The following is a 20,775-nucleotide window of genomic DNA, read 5'->3' as shown; positions in this document are numbered from 1 at the left end:
GCCTGTGAGAATGTTGTGGAGACTTCATCACAAGCCTTGCTAAAGACAAGGTACACCACATCTACTGCTCTCCCCACATCCACAGAACCAGTCATCTCATCATAGAAGGCAATCAGATTGATCAGACTTAACTTGCCGTTAGTGAATCCATGCTGACTGTTCCTAATCACCCTTCCTCTCCCCTAAGTGCTTAGAAATGGATTCCTTGAGGATCTGATCCATAATTTTTCCTAAGACTGAAGCAACTGATCTGTAGTTCCCTGGATCCTCCTTCTTCTGTTTCTTTAAGACGGGCACTATATTTGCCCTTTTCCAATTGTCTGGGACCTCTCCTGATTGCCACAAGTTTTCAAAGATAATGGCCAGTAGGTCTGCAATCACGTCAGCCAACTTCCTCAGCACTCTCAGTTGCATTGCATCTGGCTCCATAGATTTGTTCACATATAGCTTTTTTAAATAGTACCAAACATTTTCTTTTGCCACTATTAGCTGCTCATCACCTTCCCAAAGTGTGTTGCCAGGTTCAGTAGTCTGACAGCTGACCTTGCCTGTGAAGACTGAGGTAAAAAAGGCATTGAACCTTTTCCTCATAATCAGTCACTAGGTTGCCTCTTCCATTCAGTAGGGGACCCAAACTTTTCCTCATCTTCCTCTTCTTGCTGACATACTTGTAGAAACTCTCCTTGTTGCCTTTCACATCCCTTGCTAGCTGCAACTCCAATTCTACTTTGGCCTTCCTGATTTCATTGCATTCCTAAGCAATACTCTACTCCTCCCTAGTAGTTTGTCCTAGTTTTTACTTCTCATAAGCTTCCTTTTCGTATTCCATGATCACTGAAGAGTTCCCTGCTAAGCCAAGCTGGTCTTCTGCTATACGTACTAGTCTTCCTGCATTCATTCCTGTGCCCTCAGTAAGGTTTCTTTATAGTACAACCAGATAGTTTACTTTTCCCCTCAGATTGGCTTCCCATGGGATTCTGCCCATCAATTCCCTACAGTACAATATAAGATCTGCTTACATTTTCTTTAAATTTTGAACATCCAAAGTTTGAATTCCAAGGAAGAAAATGAAAATGCTGGCAGTAGTGAGAAGGAAGAACATTGTCCCAGCCTAGGCTCTGCCATTGGAGCCCACTCCAGAAGCAGGCAGCTCCTGGGGGCAGGGAGCAATCTCCCAGCCCCCACACCAATCATGGAACTGGTGCCAGGAGCTCCCTGCATGGGGAGAGTTCCCCACCCAGCCTGGAGCTGGCTGGGACCTGCCCCAGACTGGGACAGTTCCCAGGCAGTCCCAGACTGTATGGGGAAGTCTGCTCTTCCTCTCGAGGCTGCTCCCATTGGGAGCAAATGTGCTCCCCTGTACGCTTACTGCACAGTATTTTTTAATGTAAAAGTATGCAACAAAAAGATGATTTTCTACTTCAAAGAACTTTCTGTCTATGTGACTGGGTTTTTGGTTATAGCTGTCTTGGTCTAAGGACATAGGCAGGCAAGGTTCTTTGGCAGATGTGATATCTTTTATTAGACCAACTGAGTAGTTGGAAAAAAGTTCTACTGCAAGCTTTCAGGTGCAGTAACCCTTCTCCAGGCATAGGGAGTCTGCTAGTCTGAGACTCCAAGGAGTGAGAAAAACTAAAAGTGTGGCAGGATGTCAGTGAAAATATAAATAGGTAGAAGTTAGAAAGACAAAAGATAAAGCAAGTAAGGAACGGGGATGAATTTGCAGCGAGGAGAATACCCATGATTGCCATCTCACAAATATAAAAAGGGCTTTCAGTCAACAAGGACACTCCTCCAGAGAGAGATTGCACTTTTGAAAGAGTCACCTGGATACCTCGTGAAGATTTGCTTTAGTACAAAAAAAAAATCCCCACAAATCACACACCATTAGTTATGACTCATCACCTGGGACCTACACAGAAAATCCTCAAACAATTGCAACCCATACTAGAAGAAGACCCTGTTCTTAAAGAGATCTTTCCAGAACCACCCATCCTAGTTTTTAAACAAGCACTGAACCTCGCTTACCCCATCACCAGAAGCAAACTCCATATGACCCAAACCATACCAAATGGATCCAGACCGTGCCAAGACAAGAAATGCAAAACCTGTCAACACATCTCCACTACCCCCACAATAACTGCATCCCAATATAGAACCATTACCATTCCTGGGTCTTACACCTGCACCTCCAAAAATGTTATATCCAGTGCATCAAATGCCCTGATGAAAAATATGTAGGAGAAGCCAAACAAGAACTGCGCACCAGAATGAACGCTCAGCAAAAATCTATCAAAGACAAGAATACCCAGCTACCTGTGGGGGCACACTTCTCACAGGACAATCACTCCCTCTCTGATCTCTCAGTTCTAATCCTCAAAGGGAACTTACAAAACACCTTTCATAGATGACCTCATGGACTTCACTTCATAAATATACTGGATATAAAAAATCATGGATTCAATATAGATGCTGAATTTATGACACCTTACAACCAGCCTGACATCTAATTCACCAGGCACCTGCCTGACCTGACCTCTTACATTCTTCTTTTCCCTCACCTTTTCCTCCTCCCCTCCCCCACTTTTTTGCCCTTTGTCTTCTTGATTTCCAACTATTTCCCTTTTTTATTGAGAGCCATTATTACTACTGTAGTGTTTCCCTTTGGCCTCCCCCCACCCCTTCTTTCTTTCCCCTCCCTTCCCTGCTTTACCTTTTGTCATTCTAATTTCTACCTATTTACATTCTCACTGACATCCTGCCACACTTTTAGCTTCTCTCATTCCTTGGAGTCTCAGACTAGCAGAGACTCCCTATGCCTGAAGAAGGGTGACTGCCCAAAAGCTTTCCAAGAACTTTTTTCCAACTACTCAGTTGGTCTAATAAAAGATATCACATCTACTCAAAGAACCTTGCCTTCTGTCTATATGATACCTTTCAGCCATTTATCAAATGCAGCAACTGAACTAGGAGGCAACATAGTGTTTTCCCTTTCGAAGTGCCACTGATGACCCTTCTTCAACGGGATTTGCAAGAGAAACTACCACTTCTCAGTTCAGATACTATGTTCTAAAAGCAGCTGGGCAGCATCTAAAGTTAAAATGTAGCCTAGAGGCCATAATGGGCACTGGTTTAAAGTTGCCAGTTTGGGCTTTTAAGAAACGGGGAAAGAAAGGAAGAGGTGGAGTTCCAAAGGTGTGACAGACAGCAAGTTGACTAATAAAGGGGTTGGGGAAATGCTTCATACCATGCCTGTCTTTGCATTCAGAATTGGTAGTAGGTTAAATGAAAACATCTTTAAGCCCATTATTTTAATATCTGTAATATTTTAAATTGAAATACTTGAAACACTAAGTGGTAGAAGAAGAAAAAGAGTGGAGGGCAACCTCTTTTCTCCCTTTTTTTAAACAAGTGAGGGATTTCTACTTCCACTGTAGACCCTTTATATGGTTTGAAAGATGTAGTAGGAGCTCTAAGCATCATACCAAGGACCCTGATAATATGTATATGTAATGGCATCATGCCCCAGATTAGGCCTCCAAAGAGAGGTTTGAAAGGTGACTTACTTTTACTGTGTGGAGGTACAGCACAGATTCTCAGCTAAAATCTCTTCCTTATTTCCATTTTCTTTTTACCTTTTACAGTAATGGGCTTGGTAAGTATCCTTTTCATTGGTGATGACCTCTCTGCTGGTTCCTGACTATAACATTATCAAAAAGTGAGCTGGCTAATCTCTTACGTCTGAATTCCTGTGGTGCTAGGCTAGTCACTTAAAGCAAAGTTCTCCTAGGTAGTCACTAATTTTATGTTCCGCATGTTCTGGGTGTTCAGCCCGAGACACCCGAGATGAGATTTTTAGTTAATAGTGTCAGTTCAAATCAATTAGACCTGTGCTTTCAAGATATAAGGTGTTGTAAAAATGCTAAGTATTATGAATGTGCTTTGTGTTCCAATTTAGGCACCAAACTTAGTTAACATTTGACTCATTTGGCCTTCATCGTTTTGTCCTCAATCTCCAGATGCATAATGGGAACAACTGCTATTCTCACCTATGGGGTTACAAGGATAAATTCATCATTTTTATGAAGTACTTGGGTATTCTGGTGAATAAGAAAGTACATAAGAAATTAATAACTTTCAGTGGACAGTTTGGATCATGTTAATTAAATAAGGACCAAGGATGCAAACTGAATATGGAAGATAAAAAGAACTATTGAATAGCATACCATTTCATGAATTTCCCTGTGGGGAAAAATAGTATAGAATATAATTTTGAGACCATCATTAATGCATGTCCACATGAGATCCAGATGAGTTTGCACAAGGGAACTTAGGTCTGGTATTTCCTAACTTCTGAATCCATTAGATTTTACTATATTATTTCAGCAGAGGTTTTTCTGTGTTTTATTTATATGGATAATGATAATCACTACAGTTATAGAATATTTGATAAGATACTCTCTTTCATGAATCCAAATATAATTAATTGGTGCAAGAAGCAGACCCCATATAATTAAGTTAATTCATAGTCAGGTTCATCCATAAACTGTAAAAAATTCTGGGTTTTAGCATCTTTTTTTGTAAAATCTTTACTGTCCTGTTTTAGAGACAGGAAAGTGGATTAAAAGATAGAACTTACATGGCAGTCCTTTTGTTTATAATATGACATGCTCACTTAACTTTCCCTTTTTTATTTAAAGGGAATTTTATCCTCTTTTTGGATAAAGAAACTACACATAACTGCACAGGATATGGGCCATACGACACGTATGAAATAGAAGTGCGTGCATGCACCGTGAATAAGAAAAATGAAAATGTTACAGGAAAACCGCTGGTTTATAAAGGGCGTACGACATCAGCAAGTAAGTTTATTTAATAACCTTTGCATGCAAATACTTCATAAATGAGTAGAAAAAAGATGTTCATCATTAGTTATGCATTCATTATTCATGCACAATAAATTTTCTGTTGTATTAGGAATGTTTACACACTATTATTTTTCATTTATTGATTTTATTTGAATCATTTCAATATTCAGTGTTGATACTATCTTTGCATTATGCTTTTCAATGTGGACATTTTTAAGTTACCTTAAACCTAATAAATTTATCAACTTTGAATTTTTTTTGGTAATAGGACTTTTAAAATTTAATTTTATACAAAATGCAAAACAATTTAAAAGATGCATAAAAATATATTTACCTTCTTCTGATATCATATCAATGCAAATGTAAAAACAAATAATTATTTATAGGCCTAGGCATGTTTAGTTAGTTTGGATTCTTAGCTCTCACAGGATAAAGCTCGAGGCCTGCTTTCACACCCCTGTACATTTTTTACCTCTGTTATAATTCCTTTTAATATTCTATTTTCATTTTTCTCCTGCTTTTAAATCCATGTCTACCAACATTTGCGGGGGGACATGCGGGGGGCAGTATTTCCCATCATTTTCTAAACTTTTGCAGAAACTTCTTTGTGCAGACAAGGCCTAATTAGGGCACAAAATTTATGTTTAATATATTTTTTTCTCTTCTGATCTTCTTTCTACTTTCGAAGTTTCAACTTTCTGTTTCCAGCAAAATCTTTTCTTTTCCAAGACTTTTATCAGCTTTTTCTAATATTTTTGCTTACTTTTAGTCCTCTGTGTGTGCATGTTCATTTAAGCAGTGGCACCCAATATTTTGGCCTGGATGAGTCATATAGGGGTGAGTCTGTGAGCTGGATCGGTCCCAGTCTCATGCTCTCTATTGTGCCCAAGGGCATGCCAGATCAGGTTGCAGCCCAAGTCCTATCCCTTTGTATGCAGGTTGGTTTTTAGCTATGGGGCCATGTAATCCTGTTTGTGAGACTTGGAAGTTTGGCAGTGATGACAGCATTACTTATGACTTCTCCTCTGCTATCAAATTTCTAGAGCTCTGGAAAACCAGTGGGCTAGGGGCTGGATTTGGCCCATGAGCTAGGGGCTGAGGTCACCTGATTTAATTCCATTCTTTAGTTCCTCCCCAAACCATTTAATTCTTTCTTGTCCTCCCTTATTCCACTATTAAAAATTATTTCCTTTTCACTACTGCCAGTATTTCACTTTCTTCCTTGAACTCAACTTTCCACCTTTAAAGAAAAGGTAGGAAACTCCAATAACTTCTCTCTTCAGATAGCTTCAGGTGTTACTGCTGGCTCAGTTAAGTAGGTGGACCATTACCTCAGAAGAGAGGTAAGAAGCTATCTGGCTCAGTTCCTATGCTGAGAAAATCCTCCCCTTTGCACTATTCCTGTATCCATTCCAGTTCTGCTCCATTTTGTTCTATCCACTTTACCCATTAAAAAGGGCCTGAGGTAAAAATCTCACCTAGGTATCCAGGGGTGTATTTTGTAGCTGTGTTGGTCTAAAGACATAGGCAGATGAGGTTATTTGGGTGAATCTTATATCTTTTATTAGGCCAACTTTAATAGATGGGAAAAAAAATTCTTAGCAAGCTTTCGGGTTTAAAAATCCTTCATCAGGCTGAGGAAGAATCTGCAGTTGGTGTGTGTGTTCTTCCTGAATGGAATGAATAGTAAAGAGGCCAGAGGCTGGTATGCATGCATGAAAGGCAGTCAGTGAAGTTGTAAATTGAGGAGTCAGTGGGTGAAAGATTTTGGTGGGGGGGAAGAAAGAAGATGAATGTAGCAGGTGGAGAAGTACTAGGGGAGTCAGATGTCAAGCAGGTTATAATGTGTCATAAATGTGTCATAAATCCAATGTCTATATTTAGTTCATGATTTTTTTGTATCCGGGACGTTGCTGAAGTGAAGTTTGTAGGCTAGCCTGTGAAAAGAGTTTTGTAAGTTCTCTTTGAGGATTAAAACTGAGAGATTGGAGAGAAAGCAGTTGTCTTGTGAGAAATGTCCCCACCAGTAATTGGACATTCTTGTCTTTTATAGATTTCAATCTGTGCATTCTTTCTGGTGCGCAGTTGTTGTTTGTTATTTTCCATTAGGGCATTTGGGGCATTGGATGAGATTTATTACATTTCTGGAGATGCAGCTGTAAGATCCAGGAATGCTGATGGTTCTGTTGTGAGGTGTAGTAATTGTGGGGATGGTGGAGATGTGTTGGCAGGTTTTGCATTTTTGTCATTGCATGGCTTGGATCTATTTGGTGTGTTTTGAGCAGTAGGAAGTTTGCTTTTGGTGATAAGGTTAATGAGGTTTGGTGCTTGTTTGAAGGCTACGATGGGAGGTTGTGGGAAGATCTCTCTAAGAATTGGGTCTCCTTCTAGTATGGGTTGCAATTGTTTGAGGATTTCCCATATACATTTGAGGGAGGAGTGATATGTCATAACCAGTGGTGTGTGATTTGTGGGGGGTTTTCTTCTGTACTGCAGCAATTCTTCACGTGGCAAACCTGAAAGCTTGCTAAGAAAAATTTGGGTTTCACCAAAACACTGTGGGGGGGTGGTTTGTGGGCGGGGTCATTCTTGAAACTTTATTTTGCCTTTGGGCTGACTACATTCTTGTAAGTAATACCATGTCCTTTACCTGAAGACCAATCTATAATTGCAAGACAGATTATGAACTTGACTCATTCACAACTTGGTATTGGGTATGCCAGCTCAACTGAAGACTTATATTGACTGCCTTCAGATGTAAAAAAAAAAAATTAAAATTAAAAAAGATCTTTACTTTAAGCTTTGTGTTCCCCCACGCCAAGCACAGTGCATGCCCAGAAGAGGCATTGCATTATTTTGACCTGGCTCATCCAATTTTGGTATAGACTGGACACTTCAGTGGGACTTTTTGGTGTTTCTAATAAATTACTGAATCTAAAGTGCTGTTTTGTTTTGTTTTTTTTTCATGTCTGCCAGCACCCATAGTGTCTAGGCTTAACACCATGCCCATATTGCATTTCAGCAGTCCTTTCATACTAACAGGGCCCATCAGAGCATCATTTGCCTAAAAGCAGTTCTGTTCCCCAAACAGCTCTGAAACCTAATCTGAATTCATTCCTTTCCCAAGTTTTGGTTTCATTAACAAAAACAGATAACAACATTCAATTTAAATGTTCTACAAAACCTTGGTGATGTTTAAGGTTCTTCCCTCATAATTACTAAAAGCATAGTTGAAGTCCCCACTTGTTAAGGAGTTTCTCTCACCATTTTTTCTTTGAAGCATCATGATCCACGCATCGGCAGATCTAGGAATTTGAAAAGGCAGGTGTGGGAGATGTAACCAGCATCACAGGGGCCAGAACATAACAGCATTTGCTAGGAACTTGTTTGAATCCCTGTATGACCCCACCAAGCCCCAGCCCCCTGCTCTGGGCACTCCTGAATCTCTGAAATTCAATAATGCTTCCCCCTGCTCCTGCATTCCTCTCTTTTCTTCTTCAGTAGACACCCAGGGGATGCCTCTGGGAGTAGGAAAGGGGGGCTGTAACAGGACACACCCTAGGGTGGCCGTGACATCCCTTGGCGGCTACCTTGGTCCTGCCCATGCCCAGTTCTTGCTTCCGCCTCTCATGGTCTTCTTCTGATGTCCCCCCTCAGGGCAGGGCTGCCCTTAGAGGTTGAAAAGCTCTGGGTGCTCTTCCTAGTCCTTTTCCTATTCTGTGGACTTGATTTGGTCCACTTGGCTTGGAACACACAAAGTCTCTTTCTCTCTCAGCCTGTGGCTCTTCCAGCCCTAATTGCCTTATGGGCTGAATTCATGACATCCTGCACCCTCTACAGCCACACCAATGCCTCACAGATGTCATTCTGTCACCAGTTACTCCCTTGTATAAGCTTCGGCCTTCTTAGCCTTAGCTTACAGGTTACTCTGGCTGTAGACTGCTAGCCTAGGCCCACTGGCTTTGGCCTGGTCTTTCACCCTCAGCCTCTCAACATCCCCTGGCTGCCTGTGTCACCCTCTCTGGGCTTAGGCTACAGCCCAGTTGGCCTCAGGCCACCTATATCACCCCTTCTGGGCTCAGGCTCTGGTCTTCTTGGCCTCAGGCTGTTGGGGAAAAAAATTAAGTCCCCAGGTTCGTTGGGCGGAGGCTCAGACAAATTACAACATAAGTTTACAGACTTGATTTATAAAAGAATGCATTCTGGACAGACTCATACACAACTGGATAATTGTGAAGAGGTTTGACCCCGTACAATAGGTGAGGCAAGTTTATACAGAAAATATGACATCATAAGCACAGCAACAGCATATACTAATTAGCATTTGCCATGACTTTGATAGTAATGCGCATGTTTTTACTTATTTTTAGTACAGCAGTGTTAGTTTAGGGGGGGGGAGGGTTCTTTTGACTTGTAACCACAGAGTTACTTTCCGTTCTGGGCTGACTCAGCAGGCCAGTACGTGACCTGCTCAGAATTATTTTTACACTAAGTTTCTGCTTTCACTGGACTAGGACAGAATTGTTTCAGTCTGCGCTAGCCTTAGCGGTTTTGGGTCATGTTCTTTTGACTTCCCCATAGCCTAAGCAGGGTATGTGATTTGCTCGCTTACACATAATGGTGATTCAACTCCATTTTATTCCCCTTCATTCCCGCCTTTGATCCTTCAGAAGAAGGATCACTCTATTTTTATTTGGAATGATTTAAATTTGTTCACTCAGCCGTCATGTTCCCTAAACTTAGGGGATGAGGGATCATGAGGAATCTCTTGCTATGAGTCCTAGGACTCAGGCCGCATACCCAGCAATCTGATGCATTTAGAGCTTTTGATACTTTCTGCAGCAGACTTAAGTAAACATTTGAAGCGCTTAAAGCAATTGAGCTAAACAAGATAGCAGTTATGACAAGTTTTTTAATCATGTTGGCAAGTATTGTTTGGCTTGCCTCTGCAGGCAATTCTTCTGGTTTTCATCGTCTGTTTGTTCACCTTGATGTCAATATCACTTGATACTCCTCACTTGCTTGAGTGAGGTCCTGAGGGTCTTTGTCCTCGGCCTCAGGGAAAGGTTTCAACCTTGGTTGGGATACAGCTGTTGTTTGTTGGAGGTCTTCTTGCTCTGGTGTTACAGTTCTTCTTCAGTGAGATGCATGGATCCAGGCAGGTTTTCCCTTAACCCTTACAGCAGTGTTGGTTGTTAACAAAACTTGGTAAGGTCCACTCCACCTGGGCTGCAAGCAGGTTTTCCGTCGGAACTCTTTTACAAGGACCCAGTCCCCAGGGTTTAAGGAGTGGCAAGGAATATCAGTAGGGATTGGTAAAGCAGCACTAACCTGTGAAAATAAAGCTTTGACAGTATTTATGAGCCCTTTGCAATAGTTTAGCACATTTTCATGACCTTCAAATAAATTAGTTGTTTTAATTTTCTAATAGGGCTCAAGCCAACGTTCATAGGCCTTTTAAATAGTATTTCATGTGGGGTGAGTCCATGTTTCCTATTAGGCATGTTTTTAAGGTGCATAAGCACAATAGGAAGAATATCAGGCCACGGGAGTCCAGTTTGTTTACAAAGCTTTGGTAATTTGGTTTTTATGTCTCGGTTAAGTTGCTTTACCTTTCCTGAACTGGCTGGATGGTACGGTGTGTGGAATTTCCAGATAAATCCTAAGGCTTTACTGAGTGCTTTTTGAATTTGAGAAATAAAATGTGGTCTGTGATCTGAATTTATGGTAAGAGGTACTTCAAAACGTGGAATTAGTTCAGTCATTAACTTTTTTGCAACAGAGATCGCATCTGCTCTTCTGGTAGGGTAGGCTTCTACCCATTCGCTAAAATGACATATAATGACAAGCACATGTTTAAATTCTTTGTTAGGAGGTAAGTTAATAAAATTCACTTGTAAATTTTGGAATGGACTATAAAACCATGGTGTAGCACTAGCCTGTACATGAATGGGTTTACCAATGCCATGTTGCAGACATATTGCACATGTTTGAGAAAAATTTTGAGCTTCTGCACGTGCAAGACAAGAAACCAGACCTTTAGGGGCAACAATAAGTCCATCAGGAGAGCGCCATAAGGTATCAGAATGCAAGATGCAGCGAGCTGCACTCCAGGCACTTTTTCTGACTCCGGAGCTGCATCTTGTAAGAGAGAAATAGTAGAAGGGGAGAGGTTGAGCAGTGGACAAAGGAAAATAGAAAGCGGGGAACCATAAATAGCTGAAGCTGGGCATGCTTATCGGCATAAGCATTCCCTAGACTGATTGGGTCAGAGTTACCTGTATGAGCTTTGCAATGCATGACAGAAATTTGCTTAGGTAGTAAAATAGCCTCTAGTAAAGTTTTTACTATAACAGCATGCGAAATAAAGGATCCAGAAGAGGTAAGAAACTCACATTGTTTTCAAATTTGTCTAGCAGAATGGCAGACTTTAAAGGCATACTGAGAGTCAGTGTAAATATTAACTGACTGAATAGTTGCAAGGATACAGGCACGGGTAAGAGCTTAGTTCAGCAGGCTAAGCACTATGAATACTAGAGAGACTGTGTGCTTCAACAACCTCATGGGGTGTACATACGGCAAATTCAGCATGTTGTCGTCCCATATCATCCGTTTTACCTGACCCGTCTACAAAAAAAAAAATGCAGTCAGGGTTAGACAGAAGTATATCAGACAGATCAGGGTGAGGAGTAAGTATTTGATTTACTTGGGTGAGACAGTCATGATCTAGTAAGTGAATATCACCTTCATGTGGTGAAGGTAAAAGAGAAGCAGGATTTAAAACATTATAGTGGACAACAGTGACATTGTCAGCAGCCAGAATTATACGCTTATAAGAAGACAATCTTTGGGAGGATAAGTGTTGAGTTTTATCTCAATTCAATAAGGCAGAGACAGCATGGGGAACAGCAAGGACAAGAGGAGATCCTAAAACCGTGGTTGCAGATTTTTCTAAAAGCACTGCTGCAGCAGCTACAGCACGCAAACAAGGTGGGAACCCTTGGGCAACAGGGTCAAGCAAGGAAGAAAAGTAAGCAATTGGCTTAGAAGAGGAACTAAAGGGTTGAGTTAGGACTCTAGTAGCAACACCGTCTCGCTTGTCATAATCAGGTCGCCCGAGTGCCAGAGCTGATGCAAGTGCAGTTTTTAGATCAACAAAGGCTTGCTCATGGTGCTTGGTCTATGGAAGAGAACTTTTAGGAATGGTATTCTTAGTAAGTTCATGTAAAGGTTTAACAAGGAGAGAAAAGTTAGGGATCCATTGTCTACAGTAAGAAGCAGCGCCTAAAAATTCTCTAAGTTGCTTTTTGGTGGTAGGTCTAGGAAGGCAAAGAACAGCAGAAATGCGGTCAGCAGTTAAATGCTTGTGTCCTTTAGAAATTTTATGCCCTAGATATACAACTTTAGGTTGGCAGAACTGCAGTTTAGCCTTTGATGCTTTATGACCTTGTTGAGCTAAGCATTTTAGCAAATGAACAGTATCAGTAATGCATGCATCTTTTGTTTCTGAAGCAATCATGAGGTTATTAACATAGTATGAGTATTGAATGTCAGGGCAAATTTACAGCATTTAAGTCTTTCTTTAATGCTTGAGTAAATATGGAGGGACTTTTAGTAAACCCTTGTGGTAATCGTGTCCATGTATATTGCCTTTTCTTGTAGGTAAATGCAAACACAAATTGAGACTTAGGGTGAACTGGGATAGAAAAAAGCAGAATATAAATTAACAACAGAAAAAAATGCAGCAGAGGCAGGAATCATGCTGAGGATAGTAGAGGGGTTTGGCACAACAGGATGAGAAGGAATAACAAATTGACTAATTCCTTTTAAATCTTGTACAAAGTGATAAACAGGTTTTCGGTTCTCATCTGTTTTCCCTGGTTTTTTAACAGGTAGGATAGGAGTGTTACAAGGAGAGTGGATTGGAATTAAAACACCCTGTTGCAACAGTGCATCTATGACCGGGGCGATACCTTCCTCGGCTTTCCGGGAAAGGGGATACTGATTTACTGCAGGAAAAGGTTTGCGTGTGTTATAGGTTAACTGAACTGGCTCAATGTTCAAGAGTTTCCCCGTTTTATTGAGATGGGAAGCCCGGAAAGACTCTGGAACACCCGAAAGAGATGGAGAGTTGGAACAGTCTCCATCTATTTGGTGGCTTTCAGAGTCTGTAGAGAACAAGAGCATCAAATTTTGGGTCTGATTAGAGGGCAAATTTAAATATACGCCCTCAGGGGAGCAGTAGATTATAGCGCCTAATTTACACAACAAATCTTTTCCTAATATATTTACTGGAGCAGTAAGACTTAACAAAAAGGCATATTCAGCAGACAGTGGCCCAATTTTGACCGTGGCTAGAAGGTTCCTTCATTAGGGAACTGTAACTCAGTGTTTTCATAGGTATACCCTTTCCAAACATGAGCTAATTCAATCAAGTGCTTTTGTTTCTTTGGGCCTAATTGGGGTCCGTATGTTTTATACATATACCCCAAGGGTGATTTTGGATCTGGACAAGAGGATTCTCGACCCATTGTTAGGACAATACAGAATACAATAAATTCAAGAGAGATATACCAAAGACACAAAAGGGAAGGGAAACGGGTTCATCAGAGCGATTCCCGGTGCCAAAGACACAAAAGGGAACTCACAAAGTGGAACATGAGCCCTTGCATTCAAGATTGGCTCGCAAGCGGCCAACTTGGGGCGGCTGCCCGTGAACTGGACATGAGGGAAAGACACAAGACAATCTCTCAAATATAAATCAAAGTCATCAAGACAGGGACTGTTAGAGGCCAGTAGGCAAGGGGATAGACAAAGAAGAGTCTAGGCGTCCCCAGACGAAATTAAAACAGTCTACCTGTCATGGGTTCCACATACTCAACTTCAAAAAATGTATTCTAGTACACTTTAACCAGACAGATAAACCAAGGCTTAAGCTTTATATAAATAACATAGGGAACGCTTACCGCCGAGAAGACGTTACTCGTCCAGGCTAGGGAGCACTGAGACCCGTTAGGTGAGATTTTAAAATTAGGATCTCTTACCTCTGAGTTTTGGCGCCACGGGTGTCAGCTGTGTCCCCAGACTGTTCAAGCTGCCAGCTCGGTGTTCTGCCACATCCTGCTGCCGACACCAGAAAACTGTTGGGGAAAAATTTAAGTCCCCAGGTTCATTGGGCGGAGGCTCAGACAAATTACAACATAAGTTTAAAGACTTGATTTATTAAAGAATGCATTCTGGACAGACTCATACACAACTGGAGAATTGTGAAGAGGTCTGACCCCATACAATAGGTGAGGCGAGTTTATACAGAAAATATGACATCATAAGCACAGCAACAGCATATATTAATTAGCATTTGCCATGACTTTGATAGTAATGAGCATGTTTTTACTTATTTTTAGTACAGCAGTGTTAGTTTGGGGGGGGAGGGGGAGGGTGTTCTTTTGACTTGTAACCACAGGGTTACTTTCCATTCTGGGCTGACTCAGCAGGCCAGTATGTGGCCTGCTCAGAATTATTTTTACACTAAGTTTCTGCTTTCACTGGACTAGGACAGAATTGTTTCAGTCTGCGCTAGCCTAGCGGTTTTGGGTCACGTTCTTTTGACTTCCCCATAGCCTAAGCAGGGTACGTGATTTGCTCGCTTACACATAATGGTGATTCAACTCCATTTTATTCCCCTTCAAGGCCTCCTCAGTCCCAAGTCTCTGCCCCTGGCAGGGCTCAAAATTTGGAGTAGTCTTCAGCCACCCTAGTGGCCTCCTTTCCACTCCAACAGCTACAGCTGATTCTCCAGTTAAAACTAAAACAAAAATGCAAGCCACCATGTTAAACTCAGTCTCGCTTCTTCTGCATCATCATACTACTGCCAAGCCACCTCCCTGCTTCCTGGCATTCTTGGCCTTAGGAGTACCTGCCATGGCTTGCAGCTATCACCAGCCTGAGCTGATAGAAACTCCTCTTTCTCCTAGGTTCAGGGTCACACTACCTCCATGCCTCAGGCTTATATCCCCTGGCTCTTCCCCTTCCAGTCAGGTGATCCCCTGACTTGCTGCAGGTGTGCTGTCTCAGCCTTCAGGGCAGCTTACTGCTTTTGCTCTAGCTACCATGGCATTGCACTTGTTACCTAACTAGGGTGATGCCCTATTGTCCTATTGCTAGGCCGCTGGTCCTGCAATAAGTGCTTGCAGCCTATGGGCCCCTGGCTGCCTACTCCCATGCGTCTAGCTCAGAATTGGCTGCCTTCCCTCCCCCGAGCTAGACACATCCCTGCTGTGGCTTCTCTTTCAAGTAACAGAAGCTCCTGGTTCTCTGTTACAGGGACCCACTTGCTGCCACTACTATCCCTGGCTGGCCCAGGGACCTGGGTGACCCAGGGAAGTAGGAAGCCCCAGGCCACTCATGCCCTACTTAAGCTGGGGGCTTCAGTGAGCAACTGAATAGGGTTTTAAGCTTATCTGGGGACAGCAGTAGTGGGTGAGTCCTACTTTCAGGCTCTCAGGCTCTCTGCCCAGTCCCTTCGGTATCCTCTACTATCAGAACAGGTGCTGGAAGAGGGGATTGCCCACCTCCACCACTGTCCCCACCAAACTCAGCCAAGTAGCCATGCCAAGCAGCTGGAGTCCTTGAGATGGCATGGGAAATCTGGGGAAGTGGGCATGAGTAGGAACCTGCCTGCCACCGTCACCAAGCCTGGTACTCCATGCAGCCACTTCTGGCAGCCCTCTGCTGGAGCAGGGCATGAGTCTCTAGGGCTAGAGTGAGGTATGAATGACCTGGGGTTTGCCTCACTCCTGGTCAACTGTGGACAGCAGCAGTGGGGGATGGGTCTCCCTTCCTCATTTGCTTCCTGCTTGGTCCCTGGGGCTCTCCTGCCAGCCTGGGGCTCCAAACATGACTTGCTTTCTTAGGTTAGGGACAGACATTACACATAAACTGGTTTAAGTGATCAGAAACTGATCAGATGCTGGTTTAAAACAGACATTCAGTGCACATAAGCCACCTTCAAAATGACTAAAACTGGTTTGAGATAAACCTGGTTGAATGTAGTATCAGACTTAACTGAGTTGGCTCAAACTGGTTTATGCAATGTCTGTCCCAGCCCCCTTCCTGGTTGAACTAAACCAAAGTCCCCCAGCATCCTGATATGCTTTCTGGGCTGGGCTTTCTGCTGTAGCAGCACAGGGCTGGCCCCACTCCTTTGCTCCCCAGGTGAGCAGGGACAGGCAGGGGCAGAGGTCTGGCCAGAGAGGGGTTTAATTCCCCCCTCCATATCCCACAGGCAGGGACTGGAACCTCATCTTCCTCTTTGCTGCTGTAGCATCTGGCCAGCATGGCCCCTGAGGCAGAGAGCGGGGGCTTTCTCCCCTCTACCCCTGGGGGACCACAAACGGGTCTGCCCACTCTGACTGCTGCCACCACTGCTGCTTGTTCCCTGCTTGGGGCAAGCACTGGAATATGCCCCCTCTGCCAGACACCAGAGGGAAGGGGAATAACCTCCATCCCTGCCCCCTCCACCAAAGGGGCACTGCTGCCTGGTGTCTGGCCACACTCCCGCCCGGCCACTGCAGCTGTGAGGGGGTAGAGGTTCTGATGGGGTGAACAGCTGCTACAGCAGCTGGGTGGGGCCAGACCCTGGCCACCAGGGCCCCTGGCTGGGGTTATTCCCCCCTCTGTCACTGGGGCACTGCACTGGGGTCTTCCCACCCCAACCACCACCACGGCTGCTCGCTCCCTGCTTGGGGCAAGTGGCAGAATAAGCCTCCTTCCCCTCCTTCAGACACCAGAGGGTGGGAGAATAACCCCACCCTGCCCTCCAAGTGGCCCTGCTGGCCAGGTCTAGCTGTGCTTCCACCCAGCCACTGCTGCGGTGAGGGGGCAGGGCCCTTGATGGGGGCAGCAGACCTTGTCATATTGTTGAGGAGCACAAGCCCCTTCCCAGGAGGGGGCCACACTGCAGGGAAGGCAGAGCTGTGGCGGACTGCACATGGCAGCATTGGAGCTCAGAAGGGGCCAGAGTCCTCCAAGTCCTCTCCCCCCCACAGCACCACTGTGCTCCACAGCAGCTTTCCTCACCACATAGCATGGCCACCCACTAGGAAGAGCCTCACATTTGGGGAAACAATGACAGGGGCTGCTGGCTTCATCATGGTCACTCCCCCATCACTGCTCCAGTGGCTAGGCAGGGGCAGGGTCAGGGCTGGGGCCGGGACTGGGACTTAGCGCTGGCTGCCAGGGCCCTTTGGTGGGGACAGGGACTGGGCTTAATCACCCTTGCCCCAGCAGGGTCTGCCTGCCCCAACCAGCACTGCCGCTGCTTGCTCCCTGCTTGGCACAAGTGGCAGAATAAGCCCCCTTATGTCCCCATCAGCCAGATGCTGGAGGGAGGGGAAATAACCCCATCCCTACCCCCTCACCCCACAGCGCAGATGGGAAGGGGTTCATACTTGGGGAAACCATAACAGGGCTGGGACAGGGGACAAGGACAGGGATGGGGTGGGGGTACCTGCCCACTGCCCCTCTTGCAGGGGGCAGTGGGCAGAGTTATTCCTTTCTCTTCCCCTGGGGTGCCACAGTGGAGTCTGCCTGCTCTGGCCACCACCGCTTGCTCTGTGTCTGAGGCAAGCAGCAGAATAAGCCCCCCTGCTTCAGAATAATACTTTCCCCTGGGGTGCCCTTGGGGCACCACAGCAGGGTCTGCCCATACCAGTGGCCAGTGCTGCCACTCACTTGCCCAGGGCAAGTGGCGGAGTAAGCCCTCCCACTTCAGAATAAACCGTCCCCTTTGGGGTTCCACGAGGGCATCTCAGTGGGCTCTGCCTACCGTGGCCACCACCACCACCACTCGCTCTGTGCCCGGGGCAAGCAGCAGGATAAATCTAGCCTTTAAAATAAGCTCCCCACTTTGGGGTGCCCCTGGGGTGCCGCAGTGTGGTCTGCCCACTCCAGGAACCACTGCTCACTCTATGCCCAGGGCAAGCAGCAGAATAAACCACCCCCCTTTTGGAATAAGCTCCCCCAACTTGGGGAGCCCCCAGGGCACTGCGGTGGAGTCTGCTCACTCAGGCCACCTCCACTCCCTCTGTGCCCGGGGCAAGCTGCAGAATCAGCCCCCCATTTTTAAATAATTCCTTCCTTTGGGGTGTCCCCATGGCGCTGCAGTGTGGCCTGCCCACCCTGGCCGCTGCCACTTGCTCTGTGCCTGGGGCAAGTGGCAGAATAAGCCCCCCACCCTTGGGGTGCTTCTGGGGCATCACAGCAGGGTCTTCCCATCCTGGCCACCACCGCTGGCGCTCGCTCTGTGCCCACGGCAAGTGGCAGAATGCACCAGGGTCAGAGGGGTGAATAACCCAACTTGTCCCGGACACAGAGTGAGTGGCAGCAGCAACCAAGTCAGGCAAACCCTGCTGCAGTTCCCTGGGGCCAGAATGGTGAATAACACCACTGCCTGCCCCACCAGGGCCCTGGCAGCTGGTATCTGGCCTGTGCCCTGCCCCGGCATAGCCACAGGAGTGGCAAGGTTGGAGTGACCGTGATGGGGGTAGCAGCCCCTGTCATGGTTTCCCCAAGCACAAGCCTGTTCCATTCAGGGGGCCGTATTGCTTGTCTAGGAAAGCTGCTATGGAGTGTGGTGACACTGTGGGGGTCTTGGAGGGCTCTGGCCCCCTCTGAGTCCCGGTGCTGCCATGAGCAGTCTGCTTCAGTTCTGCCCGCCCCGCAGTGCGGCCCCACACTGGGAAGGGGCTCACACTCCCCCACACTACACACTATGACATGGGCTGCTGCCCCCATCTAGGGCCCTTCCCCCTTGTCACTGCAGCATGCAGGAGGGAGCACAGCTAGACACTGGCTGGCAGGACTTCTGGGGGGAAGGGGGATAAGGCAGGGAGTTATTTCTCCTCCCTCCAGTGTCTGGTGGAGGGGACAGAAGGGGTCTTATTCCACTGCTTGCCCCAAGCAGGGAGCTAGTAGCAGTGGCGGTCAGGGCAGGCAGACCCAGCTGTGGTCTCTCGGGGGCAGTGTGAGTAGAAGAGGAATAACACCCCCTTAACTGCCTCCTCTGCCTAATGGGTAATGGTATCCCTCCACTGCAGCAGCGAAAGAGGAGCTCCTGGTAGACCTGGATCAGGACCCTGCTGGTGGAGCAGGGAGGGGGAAATTAAACCCCTATCTGGCCAGTTCAGCCTGGACTGGCCATACCCCGCTTCCCCTAGCACAGCTTCCCTCCAGCTGAGGGAGCATTCTAGTGCTAGCCTGAGCAACTACAGCCATGTATTATTGTAAATGATATAAGCAAGCACACATGGAATGTCTTTATCTGTGAAATAATAAATTGTGTACAACATTTCCAAATACAAAGATCCTATTTACAAGTAAAATCCCTGCTATCTGGCATGAGTGGGGAATGTGGGAGGGTGGGTGCCAGTAATCGAAAAATGCTGGTTACCTGAGGCACAGGGTTTCTGGCTAGATGCGGAATTGTGGGGGAGGGGTGGTGGAAGCCATACGTGGAGCAGCGGGGGGATGGGGGTGGTAGCGGCCACACACAGAGCAGCAACAGCAGTGAGGCAGTGGGAGCAGTGTCTGCACCTATCGTCCCTGCACCTGCACCACCTCCACTCAGTCCAGAAGTGGGCACCAGCAGTAGAATCACTGCCTCTTCCACCCCAATTTCAGCTCTCAACATGAGACTTCCACTGCCAGAGGAGGAGCTGGAGCTGGAACCAGGGACGCTGAGCGCGCTGGCTCAGGCAATTCTGGGGACTGAGGGGGAATCACAGTTAATGCTCCATACCCCTCACATTTCCCCCAGACCCAGCTGGAAAGCAGCACCTTGGAGGAGGCTGAGGTTGTGGAGGCAAGTGGCTCAGCTGAGGCAGCTCCTCCTGCTGTTCAGCCTCAGCCTGCTGAGGAGGGGGAAAAGGCAGGATCCTCGCCGTCAACCCAGAAGCCAGGGAGTAGTGTAGTGTGGGATCATTTTGAGGTAGCAGATGATCCCAGGTTTGCCATCTGTCAGCACTGCCGAAGGCACATGAGCCACGGCAAGGATTTGAGACACTTTCCATCACAGCCATGCTGCTGCATCTGAGGAGGCACCACCTCCTTGCCCTTCTTCTTGCTGCAAAGCCTGGCACCAGTTTGAGTGTGCCGAAAGGGAAGTCCCCTGCTCACTCCAAAGCCCCGTTTACCCCCACAGCAGAGGCAGGCCACCCTGAACCAGCGGGGGACAGGTGGACAGAAAGCGGGGTGCATTCCCAAGGCACGTGAGATCACCCAGAGCATTGGGGAGATGCTTGCTCTGGATAGCCAACCCTTCTCCCTAGTTGAGGGGTCAGGGTTCAGGTGGTTTGTAGCACTTCTGGCCCCATTTTACAAAGTGCCTGCATGCACCACCTTTAACAGGGCCGTGGTGCCCTCCCTGTATCAGGCATGCAGGGAGTACTTGAGGGAGAAGCTGCGCAAGTCAGCTGGCCCTGACAATCTTCACCCCAGGGTATTCAAGGAGCTGGCGAGCATCATAGCCCAGCCTCTAGCATGGATCTTTGAAAACTCTTGGTGCTCTGGTGTAGTGCCCAAAGACTGGAAGATGGCCAATGTGGTGCCTATCTTCAAGAAAGGGAGGAAAGTGGGTCTGGCTAACTATAGGCCCATTAGCCTGACTTCTATCCTGGGGAAGATCTTAGAAAAGCATGGGTTTGTTGCGGGTAGGTCTTGCTTGACCAATCTCATTTCCTTCTATGACCAGGTGACCTATCACCTGGACAAGGAGGAAGAGATTGATGTCATATATCTTGACTTCAAAAAAGCCTTCGATCTGGTTTCCCATGATCACCTCTTGGAGAAACTGGCCAATTGTCGCCTTGGGTCCTCCACGATCCACTGGCTGGAAAATTGGCTCCGTGGT

The 20,775-nt window shown here is 46.1% G+C and overlaps 1 protein-coding gene across 7 annotated transcripts in view; it reads left to right on the top strand.

Moving 5' to 3' along the window:
- Window positions 1-20,775, top strand: part of PTPRC (protein tyrosine phosphatase, receptor type C) — a 142,213-nt gene that overhangs the window by 76,820 nt on the left and 44,618 nt on the right. For all 7 annotated transcript variants that reach the window (XM_025206325.1, XM_014520770.2, XM_025206326.1 and 4 more), the window contains one exon: window positions 4,701-4,862. In XM_025206325.1, coding sequence (XP_025062110.1) covers window positions 4,701-4,862 — 162 coding nt within the window. The remainder of the gene's footprint in view (window positions 1-4,700; window positions 4,863-20,775) is intronic.

The sequence above is a fragment of the Alligator sinensis genome, unplaced genomic scaffold (assembly GCF_000455745.1).
Source record: "Alligator sinensis unplaced genomic scaffold, ASM45574v1 scaffold34_1, whole genome shotgun sequence".
In the NCBI taxonomy this organism is placed as follows: domain Eukaryota; kingdom Metazoa; phylum Chordata; order Crocodylia; family Alligatoridae; genus Alligator; species Alligator sinensis.
Note: the sequence above shows the minus strand (reverse complement) of the source record. Positions and strands in the feature narration are given on the sequence as shown.